The sequence below is a fragment of the Sander lucioperca genome, chromosome 4 (assembly GCF_008315115.2).
Source record: "Sander lucioperca isolate FBNREF2018 chromosome 4, SLUC_FBN_1.2, whole genome shotgun sequence".
In the NCBI taxonomy this organism is placed as follows: domain Eukaryota; kingdom Metazoa; phylum Chordata; class Actinopteri; order Perciformes; family Percidae; genus Sander; species Sander lucioperca.
The window spans coordinates 30,170,388-30,196,029 of record NC_050176.1 but is presented as its reverse complement, the minus strand read 5'-3'; the positions used below and the strand labels follow the sequence as shown (position 1 = coordinate 30,196,029).

The 25,642-nt window shown below is 40.8% G+C and overlaps 1 protein-coding gene across 1 annotated transcript; it reads left to right on the top strand.

The window, feature by feature from the left end:
* Positions 1-1,859: 1,859 nt before the first annotated feature.
* On the top strand, positions 1,860-25,414 carry tacr3a (tachykinin receptor 3a). The gene is made up of 5 exons (XM_031277041.2): positions 1,860-2,227; positions 6,154-6,342; positions 6,687-6,837; positions 20,314-20,510; positions 21,235-25,414. The coding sequence occupies exons 1-5, from the start codon at positions 1,860-1,862 to the stop codon at positions 21,566-21,568; spliced, it is 1,239 nt and encodes a 412-aa protein (XP_031132901.1). The 3' UTR covers positions 21,569-25,414.
* The last annotated feature ends 228 nt before the right edge of the window (positions 25,415-25,642 follow it).

The following is a 25,642-nucleotide window of genomic DNA, read 5'->3' as shown; positions in this document are numbered from 1 at the left end:
GCCTCGTGAGACCGTCCTGATCTCGCGAGTTATCTGGCGGAGTCAGGTTAGTGATAGACAGATGGTTTATCCAATCAGCTAACCAGCATTTTCACCCCTTACCAAAAGTTCTCCAACGGAAAGTTCCCAGATGGATATGCCGAGCAAATGCGAAGCAATCCATCTGGCGGAGTCAGGTTACATATCTCCGCCTTTCGCCCTTTTACACTCAGTGGCACCCCGCACTGTGACGAATGCCAGGGGGAGATTACTCGCCAGGGAAGCAAAAAAGAGAATTAAAACGACAACGCGACAGGCAAAGCAAAAAAAAACAAAGTTAATATTGGAGTGGCTAGAACAGCTGCTTGTAAACGATGGAGATACTAAGAACTAATTTCAGGTTCGGCCACCGTAGCAGTCCGCGATCGGAGTGGGAAGTAATATTCAGTTGATTGTCATATACAATTTCACCAAGAGATGGGAGAAATTCTTACACAATGTAGCTTTAAGTGAAATATCAGGATGTGTAAAATGGAACAATTCTTTTTCTTGTGTCTCGTGTCCTCACTGTGTTGTGCTACAGTGTGCTCTATCCGCATAAATAACACCACAAGTGATACCTAATAGACTGAAATGAATGCATTCTTCTACAATGCAGTCTGTCACAGTGAAGTGAAAATGTCCTGTGACTGACCTCAACATTTAATTTTTGTATTCTTTTGATTCAGCATATTTCTAGAGCCAGACATATCTTATCTTGTTTTATTTTAGAGTGCTGCTATACAATTTAAAAATGTATGTTTTGAGGAAAATCCACTCTACTGGAGGCATCCTACTGTATATACCTCCTATAGATCTTATTATAACTAGGGATGTGTTGTTTCAATGAAATGTTTGAAATGACTGTATATGACATGCCACTGTATAGTCAGAGACTATAGTCATAGTTGTCTGTTGAACAGCTTTACTTGATTGATTGGATTTGGTAAGCCATGAAGACATGTAAATGTATTAGTGTAGAGGTTACCATTGCTCTAAAGGCTATGTAAGCAGATGAAGGAGGTTTATCTGATGTGAAGAGTTGGATGTCTGGGAGGGCCTTCAGCCTGTTAGTTGTGAATATTGATGTGACAGAAAGGGCAAGAGTCACAGCCATTCAGATACAGGATTGAACATTCTCTGTGGTGCACTGTAAGAAAGAATAAGACTGTGATAAGAAAAGCACTGAGACAGACACATAATTTGACAGTGATGGAAAAACTCAACAGAAGGAGGTGACAATGAACTTTATGAAGAGTGATATCTTTGTACACACTGCCTGCAATATTTCAATATCCTATTTGTGGCTTCTTTGAAATGCTGCCGACACAAGATCATCTGAAGGGTCACAGAAGATAAAGGTACACAGTGTGCGCCGCTGACTGATTATATACCCCGAAGAGAGACAGCTTACTACATCTGTTATTCATGAAGTTTAAAACAGCAGCCACAAGTATCAATCACTCTCTTTTACCACGCGTGCCACTTGTGCGTCACTGAGTGAGCACGGCGCTCTGCCTGCTGCTGATGCTGCTGCTGCTGGAGGAGAGGTTGTGCGCTCACAACCACAGTCAACAGGCACTGGAGGATATTTATTACATGTTTCCCCGCGTTTCTATTAGTCTTACATTATACTGAAAAGTGCGGAACGATTGGAGACATTCATTGTCGGGATCTGGGAAGGAGATGTGCATTTTTTAAGGATAGTGATTTGCTTAGGTTGCGCGCTATGGTGCATATACGCAAATCCTCACATCATTCTAGCTTTGCACCTCAGTGAGTGGATCAGACTACTGAAACAACCAAATCATTCACTATATTTGGGGGAAAGGGAGAAGAGGATGGCAGCTCCACACAAAGGATCCAACATAACGGCGAACTTCACCAACCAGTTTGTGCAGCCGCCGTGGCGCGTAGCTCTCTGGTCCGTAGCCTACAGCTCGGTACTGGCGGTGGCGGTGTTTGGAAACCTCATCGTGATCTGGATCATTCTTGCCCACAAGCGTATGAGGACGGTAACGAACTACTTTCTCCTAAACTTGGCGTTTTCGGACGCGTCAATGGCCGCGTTTAACACTTTGATAAACTTTATTTATGCTGCCCATGGAGAGTGGTACTTCGGGGAAGCGTACTGCAAATTCCACAACTTCTTCCCGGTAACATCCGTGTTTGCAAGCATCTACTCCATGACTGCGATAGCTGTGGACAGGTGGGCTTATGAAATGCTGCAAGAACAATATTTATCGAATGACTATGCTAAACTTTCCCCATGCCCCTAACCCCTCATGTGACCAGTTACGTTTGTGGGCACATGTATTGTGATTTTTTTTTTTTTTAATTAAAGGAGCAATAATTTAGATTTAGATTATTCTTAGTGTGTCTACTCAATCAGTATTAGTTTGTGTATTGAAGAAAAAGGGGGAAAGCAATAAAGCAATTGAGGTAGAATATCCCATTTGAATGTAGACTACATTTAACGCACTTTAACAATCAAAGAATACATTAAATATCCAGATCCCATACCATGAATATTTCAAACTATGCAAACATCTTCTCAGTTCAACACTTCAATCTCAGGTGCTTCACACGTGATTTTTTTGGACATCTCGTTTTTGATTATTCTACTTCACTACTTTCACCAGCATTGGTGGAAAATTGAATCTTGTGCTTTAAAAAAAGTGTTATGGCTTGCTTGAATACGCTCCATTTGGCAATGCTTATGCACTTCAAGTCATTTGATGTTCTAGCTCGTGCCCTCATGCTCATAAGAACTTGCTTTGATGAAGTCTCCATCAGTTTAATTTAAATTCCAATGATGCCATTGTGCCCACATTATTTCATCAGTTTATGCTCCCTGCTGATTTAAGTTTATATTTATTTCAGTTCCCAGTGGGGGGTAGTTACATGTTTGTGATTTGCATGATTATAACTGGAAAGGTGGTTTCCCAGCAGGGTGACTGCCATCTCACCCACCATTAGCTTATTCCACACATTTATTTTTAACATTTCGCTGCCAATGAATCATATACTGAAGCTGTTGTTTTGCACTGTCTGCACTGCAGCGAATGACTTTGTGTGGCAACACCCTAGAAAAAAATCCCCTCCTTTTCCTTCATGTTTTTTACGCTCTCTGACTGGTTTTCTGTCACGCTCACTCATATTAGGTATCTTCTTTGCTCTTCCACACTTATTTCTTTATGTGTTCCTGCATCTTTGTCTCCTTTCCTGCCCTTGTCGTTTCCAGTAATTTGGTGATGCAGTCATCACTACCAGCCGGGCTTTGATACTGATCAGTGGACCAACATACGTCATTATGTTTGAATAAAGGGATTAGACTGATGAAGGAAGCTAACACATTCCAACTTAATGAAAATGTGTGTAGAAGCTGCCAAGAAGCTGCATGCAGGCATAGTGTGTGTGTACAAGTGTCACAGTGTGTTGTGATGCTGTGTGAGGTGTTTTCCTTCTCCTTAACACAGGAAGGGAGCAATGCATTTCCTGAGGCCGTGCTCATTTTGGCTCCTCTACAGCAGCTTGCATGGGTTTGTATTTTTGGTCTGCAGTGTCTGTTTAATTCTGTCAACCGTGTACTGAGAAAGAGAACATCGGCATGACCTACACAATGTAGATGTAACCTCCGGTCATGCTTTTCGTAACCCCAGTATGGTGCTGTCTCCGCTCTGATGTCTTGAAATGGCATGAGGCCACAGTTCGTGATCATCTGTGATTTTGTCCTTTCTGTTGACTCGCTGCACTGCTGAGTGTGTTTCCTTAGGCATTGGAGCAAAGCAAACGCAGGTTGCTGTGTGAAAGGTAACTGGCGAAGCCTTGAAGCTTTTTTTGATGACACGGCTGGTGCCTTTTTTTCATTTGTCACACCTTTATTTGCTTGTGCTGAAGCTGTAGATATGTGGAAAACATATTATCATTAGGTCCTATATCTTCCTGCACATAACATTAAAGTATATATTAGGGCTGCACAATATATAGTTTTTTTTATCGCCATCGCAATATCAACTGGCGCAATTTACATATCGCGAAAGGCTGCAACATATCACGATAGTTGAGAGAACATATCAGTAGAAAACTGCACTTTAAAAAGAAACTGTCATTCCTACTTTAGTGGTGCCTTTTATGTTTAATTTAATGTTCAATTTGTTTAATAAAAGAATGTTTATTTGTTTCAAATTCAACAAGCAATTTTGTAAAATTGTATTTTAGAAGAATACTGAAAGCAGCAGAAATGCATGCAATCTATATATATATATATATATATATATATATATATATATATATATATATATATATATATATATATATGTCTTGTGCAGGAAGAACGGGAGAAGGAGGCACACATCACTGAGAATAACCAGAGCTATTTTCCAGAGCATAGTCCCTATGAAAACTGTTGGCAATGATATCTGTGGAGTATTCAGTGCAATAGGGATATTGTTCCTGGAAGTAGATGTTGTTGAATCTTTTTTTAAATAATAATGTTTCAGTTCTATCAGCAACACAGATACAAGTCTGTTCACTTTCATTTTGTTGTGGTGACATCAGAAATCTCAGAGGTAGATATCTCAAAATCCAAACAAACAAAACCAAAACTATCTGCATGGCAAGATACAATTAGTGGTGTCATTCGAACTGACACTTTAAGTATTTATAACATGCCGTGGAGTGACGGTGGCTGAAACATTTAACATACTCCTTTCCTCTGAGAACGTATGAGCCAACATTTGACATTTAGCTGTGCACATAATATCAGGCTACCAACGCTGGAAGTCTCATCCAAGGTAATCTCTACTAGTTAAACACCAGGCGGTGATAAAGTGAGTGTTTAGTTGGTGTTGTCACACAACGGTGACATGGTTTCCAAACAATACGTTGTCTGAAAGCTTTCATGCAGCTTAATGCATAACAGGCTCCCAGGTTGAACAAAAAAATATGTAAAATGATTTATTCATTTGCTGCTGTAATGTCTCTGTGATCATGCCCAGTCCATGCTGACACCTCTGTGAATGTGTGGTTGTGTAACCATATTATTCAAGTGTTACTGGCTTTGCATTGTGGTTATTGCTCAGTGGTTACAAGTCTGTCAGATCAGCTACCGTTGTGCAAGCCCGTTGGATCCCAAATAACACATACTGCTGTGGCACATACTTGATTGGACATCTAACAATCTATTCACACACTGCCAACCACAAGGACCAGTGAGACACACAGAATAAATGCCAAGCAATTACTCATGATAGATGGGGCATCTTTGTTGTTGTCCCTCAGAGAGTTCCAGTCACTGAGGTGACAGGACAAGACCCATTCTTTACCATCTTATGAAGATTGAATTAGCGCCTCTGAGCCTGCGTTAGCAGCAATTGAAAATCATGTAGCATCCTGAGTTGGTAATCTCCTGCCATTTCTGAGTGCTTTACTTTGTTATTCAAACTTAATCTCATCACAGTTTTTTGGAATTAATCATCCATCAATTTCCCGGAAAATCTAACGCCACAATATAATTGGACTTTTACAGGCTGCAAGGCAGAAAATAACATATATTATTTATGAAAATAAAAAAGTTAAATCATTCATTGATTTTGAATTACATTTAGTATTGCTTCCCAAGATAAATCTGAGGGGGTGGCTAAATAAAGTGATAAGAAAGAAAAAACATGTATTTCTTTTGCACAGTTATTTTCACTTTTTATACTATTCTCTAATATTTTTCTTTTTCTTGTGGAATGCTCTTCAGGCCACTGAAAAGTCCTTTCTTTTTCCATTATTTAAGCAGGTCACAAGTCACTGTAATGCCATAACCTGTACAAGTAGACGTTACTTAATTTTAATAAATCAAAAACCTAAAAGTTTAGGGAAAATGTATGTTATTAGTTTATTTGTAAAGGACAAGTACATAGAAACATTGACAGTTGGCAAGACAGTGTCCGATATACTGGTGATGTGTATGTAGCTAAAGCTAATTTCCAACATCAGCCCAAAACTGTAAACAAAAAGCTACAGGGTCCCTTGCAAAGTCTATAACGTATCTCGATCGACTTCCTGGTTAAATAAATATTAAATTCATGAATCAACAAATTATTAAATATGTATGAGGCTTGAAACACTACCTCTGACCCGTAGGTACATGGCTATCATCCATCCCCTGAAGCCTCGTCTGTCTGCGAAGGCCACCACAGCAGTTATCGTCTGTATCTGGAGTCTGGCCGTGGTTCTGGCCTTCCCTCTCTGCTACTTCTCCACCACCCGAGCTCTGCCCCACAGGACCCTCTGCTACGTGGCCTGGCCTCGCATGGCTGACGACCCCTTCATGTGAGAAATATTTTGTAACTTGCTTTGATACCAGACAGTGTAGCTCTGTTCTTCCACTTCAGAAAACTGTTGCAACATTTTTCTTTAAGTTCATGTATGTAGCTCATTTTAACAGGTTGATCAATGCAAATTACCTATAATGCTGTAATTATGATATAATTTACAGTTTACCCACAGGTGTAACCATTACGTTATTCCTTGTTAACTGCTGTCATAGCAGAACATAAGACAAAAGGAAACTAATGTTAGAAGAGCCAAATTAATTTATTTTTTATAAATTTACACTGGGATACATCTTTAATAAATGTAATCACTCTCCTGTCTTCTCTCTCTTTTCTTCCTAGGTATCATACCATAGTGGCAGTTCTGGTCTACGTGCTGCCCTTAGTGGTGATGGGCATCACTTACACCATCGTGGGGGTGACTTTGTGGGGAGGGGAGATCCCAGGAGACTCATCTGATAACTATCATGGACAGCTTAGGGCTAAAAGGAAGGTAAGCAGGCTTGAGCGGAGACCATTCATTTAAGAATTCAGATATGACCTGGGGCAGCTCAATTAGTAACTGTGAACATGATGATCTTTGAACGCCACAAGTCAGAGAACCAGGAATAATCCATAATTGTCTGCCAGTGAGCAGCCTGTGACTCCAGGTAATTATTATCTCACTTCTAGAAGTAGGAATAGGAAAAGGACGATTATAGGCAGTATGCCATTTTGACAGAGATCTGGGAGTTTTTCAATTTTCTGATCTTTTTTTGGTAAAACAAGAAGGCATTCAAAAAGCATCAGAACAATTATCCATCTGGCTGGTGTCTGTGTTCCTTTAAGATTTGGAATTAAGCCTCTGTATCTGTTGATTGAATTGCTGTGGCAAAAAAAAACATTCATTGTCTGATGGAGAAAATCCCAGACCACCTCCAAATCTAATTAATTGTGAATGTATCCTAGTTGTAATATCATTGGTAGAGATAAAACATAACAAGGTAATTCTATACAGCAACACCCTATGTATGATGTTTGTACAATGTTAAGCCTGTAATATAGAAAATGTGAATATTTTCCATCTTTAATTGTACCAAAATAACTCCCTATAAGCTTTTTGTTGTGTTTAATCACTGGATCTACGTAATAGGCTATTTTTGCTTTGAAAATGCTTGGAAATTGTAGTATATTTTAAAATTAAGTATTAGACATGCAGCAGCAGCATTGTTAAACATTGTTTTCCTTTACTAACTGTACGTACACACCGCCGCCGACTTGAGCTTCTAAAGATACCGGAAGTCATTCATTTTCAATGGAAGCTGGCTTCTCTCAGCTGCAAAGAGCGTCAAATCTGTCGGTGTCGCATTTTGGCCGTTTTGAGCGACCAGAGCGTCAATCAGAAAGTTGAAAATAGGTCAACTTTATGGTAATGAGCTATGACGCGGTTCAGTGGCAAGCAGCGGCAACCAATCGGAATATAGACGTCCTTCGCGCTGGCTGATTCCAGAAAAACATAAGATGTAAACTTTCGTTCCAACCAAAACATTAGTTCCGAGAAAAAGGAGGAAAAGCTCATCATCGCCATTGCTGGGTTCCCTATCATTTATGATATTTGCGTATAGGGACAAGTTAACGTTACCTGCCGGTCACATCGTCTCTAAACAGTCCGCTCACGGTGAAGTCCTGCACGGATCAACAGCTGCCGGCTGCTCGCTCTGCCTGCATGCTGCTGCGGTTAACTAACTAAGCTAACGAGCGAGCTAACTGCTAACAGACACCGCTGCGACCAACAACCAATACAAATTCTGTCATTATATATGTAATTTATAAAAGGTTTCTAGTGTCAAAGTATTGGCCGTGCAGTGGCTGCTTGTGCTTTTTCCATGATCGAACATAGAATGCTACCATGTCAGAGCGGCCAAAGCGTCAAACAGCTTCCCCGTACTTTTTGACAAGCGTCCTTGACTGGGCGGCCAGAGCTTCTTTGCAGCTCAAGTCGGCGGCGGTGGGTACGTACAGTAAAGCAAGAACACTGGGCTCTTTAAAGAAATTAGTTAAAAAATAAGAATATGAGATTGGATTCCCACTGGTGAGATTAAAATTAAAAATAATGTTAATCAAGCTCAAAAAATAATATAGTTATTAATTAATAATTATGCTTTGCTTTCAGTTTACATCTTCTCTGTCAGGTAGAAAATTATTATATAAACCTTACACTTAAAAATGAGACTAGAGCTAGAGCATATATCATTAAAGAAGAATAATGACTTCTGCCTTCTGTATATGTGTGCAACAGGCAGACACACTGCACTGTGAACATTTCAGGGAAGAAAACCTTGATTCCACAGAACACAACCTTTGTGGTTGTCACTTGTCCTCAATCAACTCTTTTTCCATGTACAAGGACAGGCACAAGCTCTGAGAACCAACAGTGTCTCGAGGCATGGAGTTTGTCCGCACAAATAGACCTATTCAGGGGCTCATGCAAGACATGCTTTTACAATAAGACTGTTTAATGCTACAATGAGGAGTGACCAAATATGAGAAAACACATATTGCAGCAGACAACTATGTCATAAAAGGGTGAAGAGGGCAAATGAATCACCTACTGCAGCATCACTGGCAAATACAATGCAGTATTACTTGGCACAGGCAAGGTCAGTTAATTCCAATATAGGTTATGATGGCTGTCCAATCCTCTTTATATCTTTATTGGAAAACATTAAAGGTGCCCTGCCACACATATTTCCTTACTTTGTGGTAATGTCTGAAGTTCTACCATGGACTCTGTAATATTTTTTTGTGGAAAAAATGCCTTGGTTACCTTGTTTCAAGCCATTCTAGCGTGGTATAGAAAGCCTGCATGAAGACAGTTCACATTAATATTCAACGAGCTAAGCTGCTTGACTCTGATTGGCTAACAGCTAGCCAGTGAGAGCCTGGCTATCAGCATCCTTTAGCCAGCGCAACTGGGCGAGCTCATGAATAGTAATGAGCTCAGGCAACAACACGTCAGACTGACCAGCTTTTGTAATTGGCCTGATTTCTCCGCTTATTTCTTTTCAGTGGCTAGAGCTGACAGAGGAGGTAGCAGTTCATTTTCACATTCATGACATAACACAAACACATATGGACCTAACATATTTCAAAAAATACAAGTAAAAACGGTTTTGTGTGGCATGGCACCTTTAATATGCTTCTGATTCGGTGACTGCACTGGATTTCCCTGTGGCTGCCCACGTTCACGAGCACCAACATTATTGTTGTTCTGTCTTTGCCTTTACATGCTTTAACCTTTTCCTCAGAATCAGTATTGGCTTCAGATCATTATCCTGAGTCTTCCAGACAGAAATTGGTCTATGGGGAGTCCTTCCTGAATAACTGTGAAGATCAATAAGTGAAAAGCTTGGGATGGATTACCTCTACAAAATCAGATTTTTTTTCTGATAGGAAGTAAAACAGCGTTAAGCTGCAGTGTATGTGAGCATCCTGCTAACCTGCAGAGCTAATGGAACAATTCTAATCCTGACTGGATGGGTGTCAAAAGATCTGTCTGTCCTGACAGAGCCAAGTGCACAGGCTTGATCCATATTGAAAATCACAATAGAAGCAATTTCTTAAGGGCCATTTACCATTCACTATGCCGCACTATTAGACAATAGGAGTTGGCTGCTTTCTTTTGAGAGTGAGGCGTTAAGGACTGTGGCTACAGCCACATAATCTCCTGCGCTCTTTCTTCACACCAGTAATTGTAATGACAAAAAATTGATTGAAAAATCGATTTTTTTATTTTTCACACCTTGACAAAGGCTCCTGCTGGAACACTTAGGTTAAAGTCATTCTGGAAAAAAAGGCTTTTTACTTTATTTGGGTCTCCCCAGTACCGTCCTGTTCTTTTTTGCATTGGCTTTAAGTGCAATGGCTTTAAGTACTTAATATATATATATATATATGTATAATATATTTTTGTGGAGTTTTAATTAGCACCATCAGACCTATTGCAGACACTGTCACTACTGCTAGATACTGTAGCTAGTAAGCTCCTCATCTCATAATGGGCAAGTTTTTGTCATTTAAATAAAAATATCATTTTCAATTGATTAATCAATCTATCCATTTTATGCCACTTATCCAAGTCCCTTGTATTGATTTATTAATTGTCTTATTTGGAATTATTGCAGAAATACTGGAAATAAATGTGATATTATAATAGCTAATTCTAAGTCATATCCTTCCTACTTTGGTCAATGATGGTAAAATAGGTATTACATTGTATTTTATGTGGGGTTAAAAAGGTCTTGGAAAGTCTTACATTTAACATGGTAAACCCTGCAGACAATGACATTGATATATGACTAAATGTGCATTCCAAATATGCATTTGAAGGAATGCAATTATCCAGGAAGTGTACATTCCTGTACCGCACAGAAGTCATAGGGAGGTGGTAGGGATGCGTGGTTGACCTATAAAGCACAGGACTTTGACACCAGAGACCAGTGATTCATGCCCTGCTTCCCGTATGTTAGTTGTAGACTAAAAAACATTTTGTCTATGGTTAAGGGAAGGTTTTGGTTAAAGGGACAATTCAGCGATTTCCAACCTTATCTCTATCTGAATGAGGGATATGGTGTGAAAAAAGCCTGCGGTTCTTTCCAATGTTCTCTGTGTCGCCAGTTGTGCCCAATCCTGGTATCCCGGTACATGTGGGCACAGCTGGCAATCAGTACTGATTAGACATTTACAGTAAAGGTGCCACATTTTCCCTTTAGATGTAAACGGTAACAAGTCCAGTCTTCTGTTTCAAGTCGTTGTCGACTTTTTCAATATTTAACCAAAATCAGCAACCAAGTGATTTTAGTGCCTACATGTAATCATACAACTGTTTATAATGCTCTAGTTGCTACATGTAAATTGTAAAACAAATTAAATATTCTGTCAGTGAATGTTTTGCAAATTACAACTTTGCTGATTCATCAAAACATTTGCTGACTAGTTATGTTGATTTAAAAAAGTAGGGAAACATCCATCCATCCATCCATCTTCTTCCGCTTATCCGGTAGCGGGTCGCGGGGGTAGCAGCTCCAGCAGGGGACCCCAAACTTCCCTTTCCCGAGCCACATTAACCAGCTCCGACTGGGGGATCCCGAGGCGTTCCCAGGCCAGGTTGGAGATATAATCCCTCCACCTAATCCTGGGTCTTCCCCGAGGCCTCCTCCCAGCTGGACGTGCCTGGAACACCTCCCTAGGGAGGCGCCCAGGGGGCATCCTTACCAGATGCCCGAACCACCTCAACTGGCTCCTTTCGACGCGAAGGAGCAGCGGCTCTACTCCGAGCTCCTCACGGATGACTGAGCTTCTCACCCTATCTCTAAGGGAGACGCCAGCCACCCTCCTGAGGAAACCCATTTCGGCTGCTTGTACCCTGGATCTCGTTCTTTCGATCATGACCCAGCCTTCATGACCATAGGTGAGGGTAGGAACGAAAACTGACCGGTAGATTGAGAGCTTTGCCTTCTGGCTCAGCTCTCTTTTCGTCACAACGGTGCGATAAATTGAGTGTAATACCGCACCCGCTGCGCCGATTCTCCGACCAATCTCCCGCTCCATTGTCCCCTCACTCGCGAACAATACCCCAAGGTACTTGAACTCCTTCACTTGGGGTAAAGACTCATTCCCTACCTGGAGAAGGCACTCCATCGGTTTCCTGCTGAGAACCATGGCCTCAGATTTAGAGGTGCTGATCCTCATCCCAGCCGCTTCACACTCGGCTGCGAACCGATCCGGTGAGTGCTGAAGGTCACAGGCCGACGATGCCATCAGGACCACATCATCCGCAAAAAGCAGCGATGAGATCCCCAGCTCACCAAACTGCAACCCCTCTCCACCCCGACTACGCCTCGATATCCTGTTCATAAATACTACAAACAGGATTGGTGACAAAGCGCAGCCCTGGCGGAGGCCAACTCTCACCTGAAACGAGTCCGACTTACTGCCGAGAACCCGGACACAGCTCTCGCTTTGGTCGTACAGAGATTGGATGGCCCTGAGAAGGGACCCCCTCACCCCATACTCCCGCAGCACCTCCCACAGTATCTCCCGGGGGACCCGGTCATACGCCTTCTCCAGATCCACAAAGCACATGTGGACCGGTTGGGCATACTCCCAGGCTCCCTCCAGGATCCTTGCGAGAGTAAAGATCTGGTCCGTTGTTCCACGACCAGGACGGAATCCGCATTGTTCCTCTTCAACCTGAGGTTCGACTATCGACCGAACCCTCCTTTCCAGCACCTTGGAGTAGACTTTACCGGGAAGGCTGAGAAGTGTGATACCCCTGTAATTGGCACACACCCTCTGGTCCCCCTTTTTGAAAAGGGGAACCACCACCCCGGTCTGCCACTCCTTAGGCACCGTCCCCGACTTCCACGCAATGTTGAAGAGAGCTTTAAGCATTTCTGGATGGATCTCATCAATCCCTGGGGCTTTGCCACTGTGGAGTTGTTTAACTACCTCAGCAACTTCCACCAGGGAAATTGACGACAATCCTCCATCATCCTCCAGCTCTGCCTCTACCATAGAGGGCGTATTAGTCGGATTTAGGAGTTCCTCAAAGTGCTCCTTCCACCGCCCTATTACCTCCTCAGTTGAGGTCAACAGCGTCCCATCCTTACTGTACACAGCTTGGATGGTTCCCCGCTTCCCCCTCCTGAGGTGGCGAACGGTTTTCCAGAAGCACCTTGGTGCCGACCGAAAGTCCTTCTCCATGTCTTCTCCGAACTACTCCCACACCCGCTGCTTTGCCTCTTTCACGGCAGAGGCTGCAGCCCTTCGGGCCCTTCGGTACCTTGCAACTGCCTCCGGAGTCCTCTGGGATAACATATCCCGGAAAGACTCCTTCTTCAGTCGGACGGCTTCCCTGACCACCGGTGTCCACCACGGTGTTCGTGGGTTACCGCCCCTTGAGGCACCTAAGACCCTAAGACCACAGCTCCCCGCCGCAGCTTCAGCAATGGAAACTTTGAACATTGTCCACTCGGGTTCAATGCCCCCAGCCTCCACAGGGATGCACGAAAAGCTACGCCGGAGGTGTGAGTTGAAAGTCTGTCGGACAGGGGCCTCCTCCAGACGTTCCCAATTTACCCGCACTACCCGTTTGGGCTTACCAGGTCTGTCCAGAGTCTTCCCACACCCTCTGACCCAACTCACCACCAGATGGTGATCAGTTGACAGCTCTGCCCCTCTCTTCACCCGAGTGTCCAAAACATACGGCCTCAGATCAGATGAAACGATTATAAAATCGATCATTGACCTTTGGCCTAGGGTGCTCTGGTACCAAGTACACTTATGAGCATCCCTATGTTCGAACATGGTGTTCGTTATAGACAATCCATGACTAGCACAGAAGTCCAACAACAAACAACCACTCTGGTTTAGATCAGGGAGGCCGTTCCTCCCAATCACGCCTCTCCATGTGTCTCCATCATTTCCCACGTGCGCGTCGAAGTCCCCCAGCAGAACTATGGAGTCCCCCACTGGAGCCCCATACAGGACTCCATTCAAGGTCTCCAAGAAGGCCGAATACTCCGAGCTCTTGTTTGGTGCATACGCACAAACAACAGTCAGAGTTTTCCACCCCACAACCCGCAGGCGTAGGGAGGCGACCCTCTCGTCCACCGGGGTAAACTCCAACATAGCGGCGCTCAGCCGGGGCCTTGTGAGTATCCCCACACCCGCCCGGCGCCTCACACCCTGGGCAACTCCGGAGAAGAAAAGAGTCCAACCCCTATCCAGGAGTATGGTTCCAGAACCGAGACTGTGCGTAGAGGTAAGCCCCACCAGATCCAACTGGTAGCGCTCCACCTCCCGCACAAGTTCCGGCTCCTTCCCCCACAGAGAGGTGACGTTCCACGTCCCCAGAGCCAGCGTCTGCTGTCTGGGTCTGGTCCGTCGAGGCCCCTGACCTTCACTGCCACCCATGTGGCAGCGCACCCGACCCCAGCGGTTCCTCCCACAGGTGGTGGGCCCATGGGTTGGAGAGAGAGGTGCCACGTAGCTTTTTCGGGCTGTGCCCGGCCGGGCTCCGTGGCAAACCCGGCCACCAGGCGCTCGCTGACGGGCCCTCCATCTGGGCCTGGCTCCAGACGGGGGCCCCGGGCTTCCTCCGGGCAGGGTCACTCCATCTCTACCTCGTTTTTTCATAGGGTTTTTGAACCATTCTTTGTCTGGCCCCTCCCCTGAGACCACTTTGCCTTGGGAGACCCTACCAGGAGCACAAAGCTCCAGACAACACAGTAGTAGGGCAACAGTATGTTTTAATTCAAATGTTTTGGCTTTTGCATATTAGTGTGTACACTATACATAATTTGTAAGAGACAGGGTTTGTTCAACTGTTTTGTTCCAGTCCATGAAGTGTGTTACACTGTTGTATTGCATAGATGTTGTAGGCAGGCAGTCAGTGTTGATGGTGTTGATGGATACAGTGCAAAGCACAAAACATTTTACGTTTCTTTTGCATCTGAACTTTTTTTTTTTTTTTTTTAAACAAATCAAGTAAAAAAACATTTCCTTATGTGGATAAAAAAACATAATCATTATCAAGCATTATAGCATATTATTATATTTCCAAATTAATAAACATTTTTTAGTAGACATGGTTGACCTGAGGGATTTTATTTTAAATTGTTTTGTTTGTGAAGCAAACTGTTGGTGGGACTCATTCTCATTCTTCAAGTTAATGAATGGGTAGTCATTTACTGGATTAATGAAGAAACATAAATCTAGTGCTGGGGCAAGCCCCAAGTATGGTTGACTCAATATCTATTTTGTGTATTAAAAAGCTCATTAGCATGTGAGTTTCATTACTTTTTTTCCAAAGTAAATCAGCATCAAACTAATATGTTTTCCTTGTCTACTCCCATTTGTTTCCCACTGCTCATTTGAATTTGTATGTGTAATGCTTTTGTTGCATTTAATAGCAAAGCAATGAATAGATACAGTGTTTCCCACACATAGACTAATTTATGGCGGTGCGCCACACTATCAACACCTGCTGCCGCACATTGCGTTTCGTTATTAATTTCTTTTTAACACTATTTAAAACACGCAGCTTATTAGTTCAGCTGCATTTCCTTTCCCTGCTCTCCTCCACGTCACTTTCTTCTCGCTCACATACACGCACACAGCCCCTCCCCCTGTGCACACAGCGTCTGTCTCCATGACAGGAGAAAGACGGCTGGCGAAATTCACAACTTCATGAAAGGTTGGTATCTCGTGAACACCTTTACACAATCGCGCATTAAAAAGTACTATAAAAATATTTTATATTCTGAATACAATGTTGTCAGTGTGTTAATGTTGGAGTCCCGACCCGACTCTTAGCAAACAAGCGATTGTGCCTGCTTTAGAAAGTTACTTAGTTAGTTGCAAGTTTGCAGTAAAATGCAGTTGGGTTGTCGAGGTCAAAACACTATATATAGCAGCTGTGAATCAAATAAACTTATTACAAATAATGTTATGTCATTTTTTTACTCTTACACTGAAAAATGCACGTGTTGAGGATGAGGACCATCCTGAACTGGAGGTATCAGTCTGAAAGAGAGCCGAACAGTCCGACCAGTGTAATTAATTATGTTATTAATTTGTTTACAATATTTTCAGTCTTCAACCAGTGCTGCTCAATCATAAAGACAGGGTCAGGGAGAGAAATAGATAGATTTGTTAGGCATTGAAGAAAGAGTAGGACATCAACAGTGTGTCCTCCTCAGTTTTTGATACTTTATTGTATGAAAATAAGTATTTCCTAACCTCAAACTAATTTTGTTGGTTAATCATCATCCACACCAGCCATTGCTCCATTACAACTTGTGTGCAGTAGAAAAACCAGGCTGTTCTCATGAACTCTTTGTACCAATATACGAAAAGTAAAGCAATGTATTTCATAAGCATTCTCGTATTTTTTGCTGTATGCACCACAATGACAGCTGCTTTAAGGCTTTCACCCAGGAGTACGTGTTCTTTGGGAGTGTTTTAATCCAAACCACAATCTTTTTCCTAAACTTAACTAGTCATTTTGCTGCCTAAACTTAACTGCCGTAGCCGTCATGACACTCACATTTTGTCGCCTTAACTTAACTGTAATGTTCGCCAAAATGGGCGGCAGCTCGGGGTGCCCTGTACCCGGCTTACAGTCACCTTTTATCAGGTAAACTCAAGTAACAACTGCTGCCGATTCAGCGACATCTAACGGAGCTCTGTAGCCAGCCGACGTTCGTCTATTTGTAAGATGTGATTTGATCAGTGTGCATACGTTTTTGTATAATACCGTACAAACTCATTCATAAAAATGCGTTGAGAAAAACATAATACTTAATTCAAAAAATGTAATTGAATATATTGTGTCAAACGTGCCTGTGACACATATTCTGTTTGTAGCTCCCACAAGCTGTCATGGTTGCTGCTTTTAGTTTTGTTATTTGTTCATTTCATGTGTCTAATATGTTTCACCTGTTCACTCTCTCCCTGCTTGTTTGTCCCTGTATATAATGTCTTCTGCTCTGTTCAGTCTTTGAGTGTCCTCGTCTTATGTCGAGTGTTTAATACTTGTTCCCTGTGTATTTCTTCACTTCGTACGTTTTGGACTTCAAGCCATTTGGAGTTTTTGTTAGCATTACTCGTATTACCACCTTAGTTTTGATTCTTGTACTTCTACCTTCACGTAAACCTGGATTTTCTGTTGTTCTAATAGATGCTTCACCTGCATACACTCCTGTTTGTGTTGTGCATTTGGGTCCAGAACTTTGTTTTCCTTCCCCGTCACACGGCCAATCGTGACACAAGCTTGCCAACAACAAGGGACCAAGTCACAATCTAGTTTTAACCTTGACCTTTAGTGAGAAAATGCCACTCTCATCTTCGCCTCCCTTTTCCATTTCGTAGAATTGATATGAAATAGCCTTTAGATTACACAGACATGTATAGGCTACTTTGCTTTAGATTGAACCTCCATATTTGAGAGGCCTGAATACAAACACTATACTCTCAAACCTGATGGAGGGGCTCAGACAATAGTAACTGCAGGCCAATTGCTTACACTTGTCTCTTCTGGGGAGCATTGGTATCTTCTAACAAGAAAAAAAAACACCTGTGGATATTTGCCATGTCCAATCATAAGACATAAATGAAATATATTCTACCCTGGGCATCTCTCATGATGCCTGCTTCCCTCCTGCTATGTTCTATTGATATGGAACTGGCTAGTAATTCATTCACCCTCTCACAAACATATTAATTATCTTATAGCAGGCAGGCTACAGCTTATATGTCATGTATTTATTCTGCACAAAAACCAAAGCTGTGGTTTTACAAAGGTGTAAGTGTGGGACTAGTTCTTGGCTGGCACAGTAACTTGTCACAGAGTCTTGTCACAATGAGGTTGGCAGGCAACCAGCCGAAGTCACCGGCCCAGCCAAGAATTAGTCCAGCACATAACGTAAAACAATAACGTGTCGTTTTCACATTTTGGTTCTTGTACGGGATAAACCAAAGATATATTACATTTTAATTCTTAAGCTTTGTAGATGCTGGTAGTTTAATTTTGTTACCTTTGGACAGAGCCAGGATAACTTATTTTTCTTCTCCTGAATGTCTCGCATATTATTTTTCTCCACGGGTTGCTGGGATTTAATAACATGTCAATTTGAGTCTCTACATGCCTTACAGAAAAAGAAATCACAGTTTTGTTACATTCTATATCTCAGCCCAATAGCACCAGTTATCCTGCTGCAGGACTCTTGGGTACAGTACGATATCCATTATTATTATATTATTATTATAGTTTTCCTCACACTGGTCTTTGTAGTACAGCAATCATGAAACATCAAAGTGGTAAAAAGTGATAAGACATCCTCCCTTTGAGGTCTGCTCTACTGTATGTAAATGTCATATATTTGTTCCTCACTCATCTCTTATTCTCGCTCTGTCTGATCCCATTTGTGTTGGCTTTTCAAGTTTCAAGTATGAAAACCACCAAAGGGTCTCTAAATTGTGCACATATTCAAAAACAAATGTACTTGCACATGTAAAGTATATCTACCATATATTAACTAGGTGCATCAAATTATGCATCTTGTTCTGTTCTAACATCTTTTGAAATTGGTCAAAACATCACTGATGCAGAATTAATAAAATATTTTCTAAATAAATCCTGCAATCCTGTCTTTCAGCAACCTATAGTAGAAAAAACCTTTGCCAAAATTAAATCATATTTTTTAACCTTACTACACAATTACCTTACATCCCAGCAGTTGTCAGGAAATTAAATAAACAGAAAGAAAGCTACAAAAAATTAGTTTTGCTCACTGTTGCTCTCCTTTAGTTGTTATTCAAGTCCGCTTGCTTTCCTCAGGCAGACAATTGCTGGATGTGGGATAGATATACGTGATGGGCAATCTTATGGTTCCCTCAGTAGTTAGTCTTTCTTCTCTTCTTTGTCCTCTGGAAAATGACCTCTGCGTCAGGAAGTTTGAGACATAGAGAATTACTTAGTTTATCTAATTATCATTCTGTTTGATCCCAACTCAAAACAAACCAGTCGAAGACCAGTCTGGTCCAGGAGCAAGTTGGTAGAAATAATTCATTGTTATTACTTATTGGCTACCTTAAGGGCCTTATACTGTATTTCTTTATTGAACTCCAGACATGAAACACTGGCAGGTTAAATTCTTTCAGACAAGGTTGTGTGAATACTGCTCTATAAATGATAGCCTGTCCCCTCTAATAAAGATGTGTACTAAACCTGACCTGTAAACCTAACAATCCTATTTTTAAAAAGCCAACCTTTCAATAAAGAAAGGATGCATTGTTGTGTTTTTTAATCAGTACCATTAAAAAGACTATTCTAGCAATCAAGACGATGCCCTAAAACATATTTATTTATTTATTTATTTACACAATACCTTTAGTTGAGTCTTTTAATTAGTCTCTTTCAGTCTTAATCACTTTCAAACCTGACTTGTGTCTTCTTGAGAGAATGAGATCCTTCATTTAATTTCAACACTGTCATCAAACAAAAATACTGACTGACTACTTCACCACTGTTTAGCAGCCACCTAGCACAGTTTACAACATGGCTTGTGTAATGTCATAAACTTCTTTGAAACATGCACTCAACACAGGGATTGCCAGGACTTGTGTTTGGATTTCAGGAGGGATGCAATAATGTCTGTTTTGTCTCTGGTAGTGTGCCTCTGCAGCCTGCCTCTGAGGAGCCACACACTATAGATTCTGTTCCCAGTTACCCGCCAGGGACAATACACAACAGTTCATTGACTTCACTTCCAGTTAGAAAGAGAGATTAAAAGATAGATAGATAGATAGATAGATAGATAGATAGATAGATAGATAGATAGTCTTTTCTGTTTTTGTTATTGAGTAGGTTGTCTTATTTTACCTTTGCGTTATTGTGTTTTATGTTATGTAGTGTGTTGCTTTGCATTTTTTTTTGTTTTCTGTTTGTTCTGGGATGATACATCTCAAGGAGTTAATCCTAATGAAATATAATTTGATTTGAGTTTAGATTTTATTATTACAGTGCTACTGTGCTTCAATGTTTTCTGGCATACTATATATGTTCATGTGACAAAGGCTTCCAGACATGGACATGTTATAAGATGAAAGGGACTAGAACATACTGTCCTGCTTAATGTTTACAATTATATGCTAGATGCATCACCTAGCCAGGTGCTACCAAAATGCTGCAATAAAGAAATGGGCTAAAATTACAAGCTACACATTCCATATTCTTCCCTCCAAATATGTATTGGTTTTAAAGAGAGTGACATGTTGGCAGTGGTATTTTCTTTTGTAATTTTCTCCGGCTTGCACATTGCTGTTCTTCAATCTGTCTCTCTCAATGCTTCCAGGAATCCTGAACACAGATAACAATGACAGCGTGTGCATGTTTCTCATCATCGCTCTTTCCTTCCTTGTGCAGGTGGTGAAGATGATGATCATCGTAGTGGTGACCTTTGCCCTCTGCTGGCTCCCCTATCACGTCTACTTCATTGCGACAGTTCTCAACAAAGATCTGGTCAAGTGGAAGTACATCCAGCAGGTTTACCTGTCGGTGCTGTGGCTGGCAATGAGCTCCACCATGTACAACCCCATCATCTACTGCTGCCTCAACAGCAGGTGGGTAACTACAGGAGGGTGTTGACAATCTAAAACATGGAATGTTACAACTGAACCTACTTTAAGGCTGCTACTAAATAAGAGAAACAAGTGGGATTGATTGTATTGTTACACATCACTGAGTGTAATTAAGTGCCATTGCATGGATCCATAATCTTTCAACATATCAAGATCAGTTGCATGTTTTATTACATGTTCTCCATTCATCCCTCTGAGTTTTGTTAAGTACTTTATATGTATGGTCCATGGTCTTCTGATCATTTAATTAGACTACAAATCTAGAGTATCTGAAATGATGAAATGTTTTTTTAAGGATTTGAAAGTCAAAAATGACATTTTTATAAATTGATTTTGATCATGTTTTTGTAGTGAATCTATGACATCACTCAGTCTACTCATACAAATTAATTAGTTTCTTTAAAAAACATTATTTAAAAAATTGCTTCTCTCAAGCATCTGAAGCTGTTTGGTGTATCAATGAATACAGCCTCAATGCATTCAGAAAAAATCATCACTGCACAAACTGAAATGCGTCACTACCTGCCAATTTAAAAGCTTCCGGGACACAATCTTTTCTTAGCTGAAGAGCCCATTTTTGGTGCAGTATTGTATACAGTAAATGCTGCTTCTTGACTTATTAAAGGAAAAATTCTTAGAAAAAAACATTAAAAAACATTTACTTGTTTTTTCCAACCTTACCTCTCACCCTCTTGATGTGGCGCAGGTTTCGAGCTGGCTTCAAGCGAGCTTTTCGTTGGTGCCCATTCATCAAGGTATCTAGCTACGACGAGTTGGAACTACGCTCTACGCGGCTGCACCAGACACGCCAGAGCAGCATGTACACGCTGTCCCGAATGGATACCACTGTCGTGGTGGTTTACGACCCTGCCGAGGGTAGTGGCGGTGCAGGCGGTGGCTCTGAAAGGAAGCACTCCCTGTCCGCTAGGAAGAGAAGCTACATCACGTCTCGCCACACGGAGATCACGGGATGCAACGGTGGCGGTGCGAAGACGCAAAATGGAGGGGCTCCAAGCGCTCAACCTGAGGAGTTCTCTTAAAGGTTGTTCTCACAGACTTACACACAGACATATACATGCATGTCATAAATGTACACACATGTGTAATACACTGCACATACAAACGGTGCACAGATGTTTGCTTAATTTAGACATAGAAGCATTGTAACACAGCGTTTAACAAAGAAGGCCATATGGATATAGAGATTATTAAATAATTTACCTTGATAGATAATATAGATTTTTTAAGATACTCTGGAGCATGGATGGATCACTGAGTGGGCTTACTGGGCACAGATGCAGGAGCTCAAGAGGTCACTTTGAATTGAATGTTACGAGCAGTTTAAAAGTCACACTGATAGAAAGGTGTTTTGCTCCTGATTCTTTAAAATTGGTTATCAGCCAATATCAAGTGTGATCCAAAATTATTTTTATTACATGCTTGTTCATTTTTCCCTACATAATACAACTGACAGTAATTGGCTATAGTAAACCTACATCAAAATAAGTAAAACAATTGAAATATGTTTCACAGCAGAATAGCTCTGCTTTAAGAAAATACATCAGATTTTTTCAGTATTTTACCATAAGATGTTGTGTATCATCTTGTATTGTTTTGTATATTATCTGTAGAGAGGAGGGTCAGTGCAGAACCGCGGCCTGTTTCACAAATCAATTTGTGAGCAGTATTTACACGCAGATTCCAAAACATGGCGCCAACACAATTCACAAAGGATTGTTGTTTGCAAATTCCAGATAAATTTGTGAGTCCTCCAGGGCTCTTCCATCCTCATGCACGGGTTGCAAATATGGTGTTTGTTTATCTCATGTTGTATATTGCAGCTTGGTGAAACAGGCCTCTGCTTTGCCAGGATGCTTTTCACATAATCGCTCATTGCCTCCAGCATAAACAAACTACTGACGTTCAGGGTTTGTTCTCAAACAACAGCATAACTGTGGAGTCATGGTTAACACTTGCAAGTTAGCCCAGAAAAGAAATGTGAATTGATCACTAGCGACTGGGGCTTTGTTATGGGGCCCTTTACATGTCATGCTCGGGAACAGCCTTAACAATATACAAGGTGAACAATGCTTAACTTGAACAGTATGATCATCTAAATTTAAGACGCTTTGCCATTGAGTGCTACATTGAAGTTTTCTCCTTATCCCATAAGGGTCTCTCTGAATTAATGAAATACTGTTAAGTAGCTGTTTCCTTAAAGTGCATTCAGTACACTCCACTCTGATTGAGATTACCATTTAAACACAGTCAGTGCAATGCTGTTTTGGTAAGGTCCGGTCTCATGATTAAAGTGATTGATGATAAAATGAATTAGTTCTGCTTGGGGATTCACTGCTAGGAGTGTGAGACCATCTTACAATGAAGATAATCTGAAAATACGCCATGGTGATTGTAATTATGTAAATATGTCCTAGATTTCATTTCCATCTGTAGGTATTAACTGTGAACTTTATGTGATGCAGAGGATGCACTCTGCGCTATTTCCGCCTGAAGCCATGAATGAGCGGCTGCAGAAAGTCTCCAATGGAATAGCTGTTGATTGAACTCCATTTGGCTTTATATATGGCTTTGAGTTTGGCTCTAAAAGTACCGTGATTGAGTTTGGCTTTCAGTTATGTAAGAGTTGTAAGAAACGTATTTCCTGTAACAGGCAACAAGCCAGAGGCAAAATCCAGTACATTTGCAGCAGGCCAATAAACAGGGTGCTGGAGAATGTGCAGATTGAAACAGAACTAAACAACTAAGCCCTAGTGGGTCAATAACAATCACATTTTTTACAGTACATTTGCAACTAAGTGAAGGAAAAAAATAAAGGAAGCTTCACCGTGAAGTGCAACATTTGTTTTACTGTTCTATAATGTTCTTTTAAATGCCTTCATACAATGTGTAATGAGAAAGCAGGACAGTGTTTGCCTTTTGCAGTTGTTGGTGTTTCAGTAGTTTCTTTCAGCATGCTGTTATCCAGTGTTGCATCTATATTTAACTCCCTGCTTGTGTGCACATCAAGTCACGCTGTTGGGTTTACAATAAAATAAGTTGAACCATACTGTGACAGGATTATATAAACCATAGGACTAGTGTATCCCCTCTGACTCTGTACACAGCAACACTTGGACATGACTCACTGCTGGGAAGTAAGTGTAATAGATTTGTTTGACTTATTTGATCAGTAGTGGGTTTTTTGGGGGGTTTCTTTTCACCAAACAGACATTCTTTAAAGATACTGCAAAATAAATAATGTATCCTGTATAAAGTGTAATTTATCCTGTATAAAACTGAATTTGGAGTTTGACAGTTTGTGATGGCAGGTTATTATACAGTATATATTACATACATGCTGTTTAACAAATGGCAAAAGATTCCCAGTCATTCATATTGTCATGTTTGGAAGAAAATTAAAGCTGAAATCTCCTAGATTGACCAGAAATTGCAACCATAGAAGCACATTTTAAATGTCCTTAATTATTCTTACCAACAGTTCTGAATGTTAGAAGACTTCATGAAAGTATTTACTCAAGAATGTGAAGAAAATAAAAGTTGTGCATTTCAGTGTCATGTATTTTTAAGCTGTCGTCATATCAGTATATTGAAAGTGGTTAAATATTTGTATGTGGTAATCAATCTATTTTCATGTTTCTCTGTATAAATGTTTGTTTTCTATGAATGTACAGTACAATGTGTGCCTTTATCTCTGTCAAGTGGTGACCATCTTATTTGTTGTGTTTTTAAAGGATAATTTGTTAATTTCGACCTGAGCCTCATTTCTTTGATCTTTGACCCCCACGCAATTCCGATGTCTTCACTTTACTACATTTTTTTCCATTTTACTTTGCCAGAAGTACTACTTTCACCGCTCTTATTCAAAAACAGGACTCAGGTTGAAATAAACTATTGTATTATCCTTTATACTAATAATTATAATATTAGTATTGCTGGCAAATGACAACTATTTTGATAATTTGAGTTTAGGAATTGTAGGATCTCTTTGTTACAATTCTACAGTGTATATCATATTTCTTAGAGACCTCCAAAAGGGTTTTGATCGCTCTGCATTGGTCAGTGCTGATGTATTTGCTTAATGTAGCTTCATTTCAACAGCCCTTTTTACAGTATGATGAGTGTTTACAAGAGACATGACATGCTTATGATGAAATGTAGCTGTGAGCGATAATGTTTTGTTTTATGTTCATTGTCAGAAACAATGCAGGCTATTGTAATAATCCGCTACTTTTAAAATATCTCAATTTTTCTATATTTTTTTTTAATTTTATACTATACAGCATCATAGATTTGACCCTATGGAAGCAAACTACATTCATGAAAGAGCAATGTTTTTTTGCAATTACCTCTACCACATCTCATAACTATCCGTACATTGAAGCATTTGGATTTTGTAATTATGAGATCCTTATTTTGTTATTTCCACGTACCTCCATATCTACCTCTTCCTGGCTTGTTAAACATTTTACATATGCTGTTGCAAATATCTATAAACAGGAAGCTCTTCCATCTTAGCCATGAGTATTTGGGTATAAGCAGCAACAGGTTTGTTGCTGAAAAAAACAGAGAATTTAGGGAAAAAGAAACTGCCACTACTGCCACTAATTGCCACTACTGCCTTTCAGATTAAAAATACACCAAATGTGTTTTATATGTATAATTGTAAACATTAATCTGCTCAGACAGGAATTTTGTCATTCTGTTATGTTCAGTCCCTTCAACCAAGAACCACAACTCATGCTTCTTCATTTTTTGGTTCAGAAGCTGCTATCATTCCATTGATATGCAGCACTCATCACCAAAATTGAGATCAACGCAAATGTTGCGGATTATAACAGTTGATCTATAATAAAGTGTCAATGTGTGTTGTTGTCTCTGTCTTGCTATACAAAAATAGGTAAATGAACTATTCATACTGTAACAGAGTATGAACATTGGAGAAGAGATTCGGCCTAGTAGCCGACTTTAGGTAACCATTTGTTCCGTTAGTTACACTAAACAAAAATAGCTTTCTTGACCTCCCCAATCCACAGTTTATGGCCGCAGATAACTAGATAAACAACTCTCTTATTTGGAGCATTTTTTTCAGAAAT

Coding starts and splice junctions, on each gene's coding strand:
- tacr3a (XM_031277041.2), top strand. CDS start 1,860: ATGGCAGCTCCACACAAAGGATCCAACATAACGGCGAACTTCACCAAC. Junction 2,228..6,153: donor ACTGCGATAGCTGTGGACAG/GTGGGCTTATGA, acceptor TCTGACCCGTAG/GTACATGGCTATCATCCATC. Junction 6,343..6,686: donor ATGGCTGACGACCCCTTCAT/GTGAGAAATATT, acceptor TTTTCTTCCTAG/GTATCATACCATAGTGGCAG.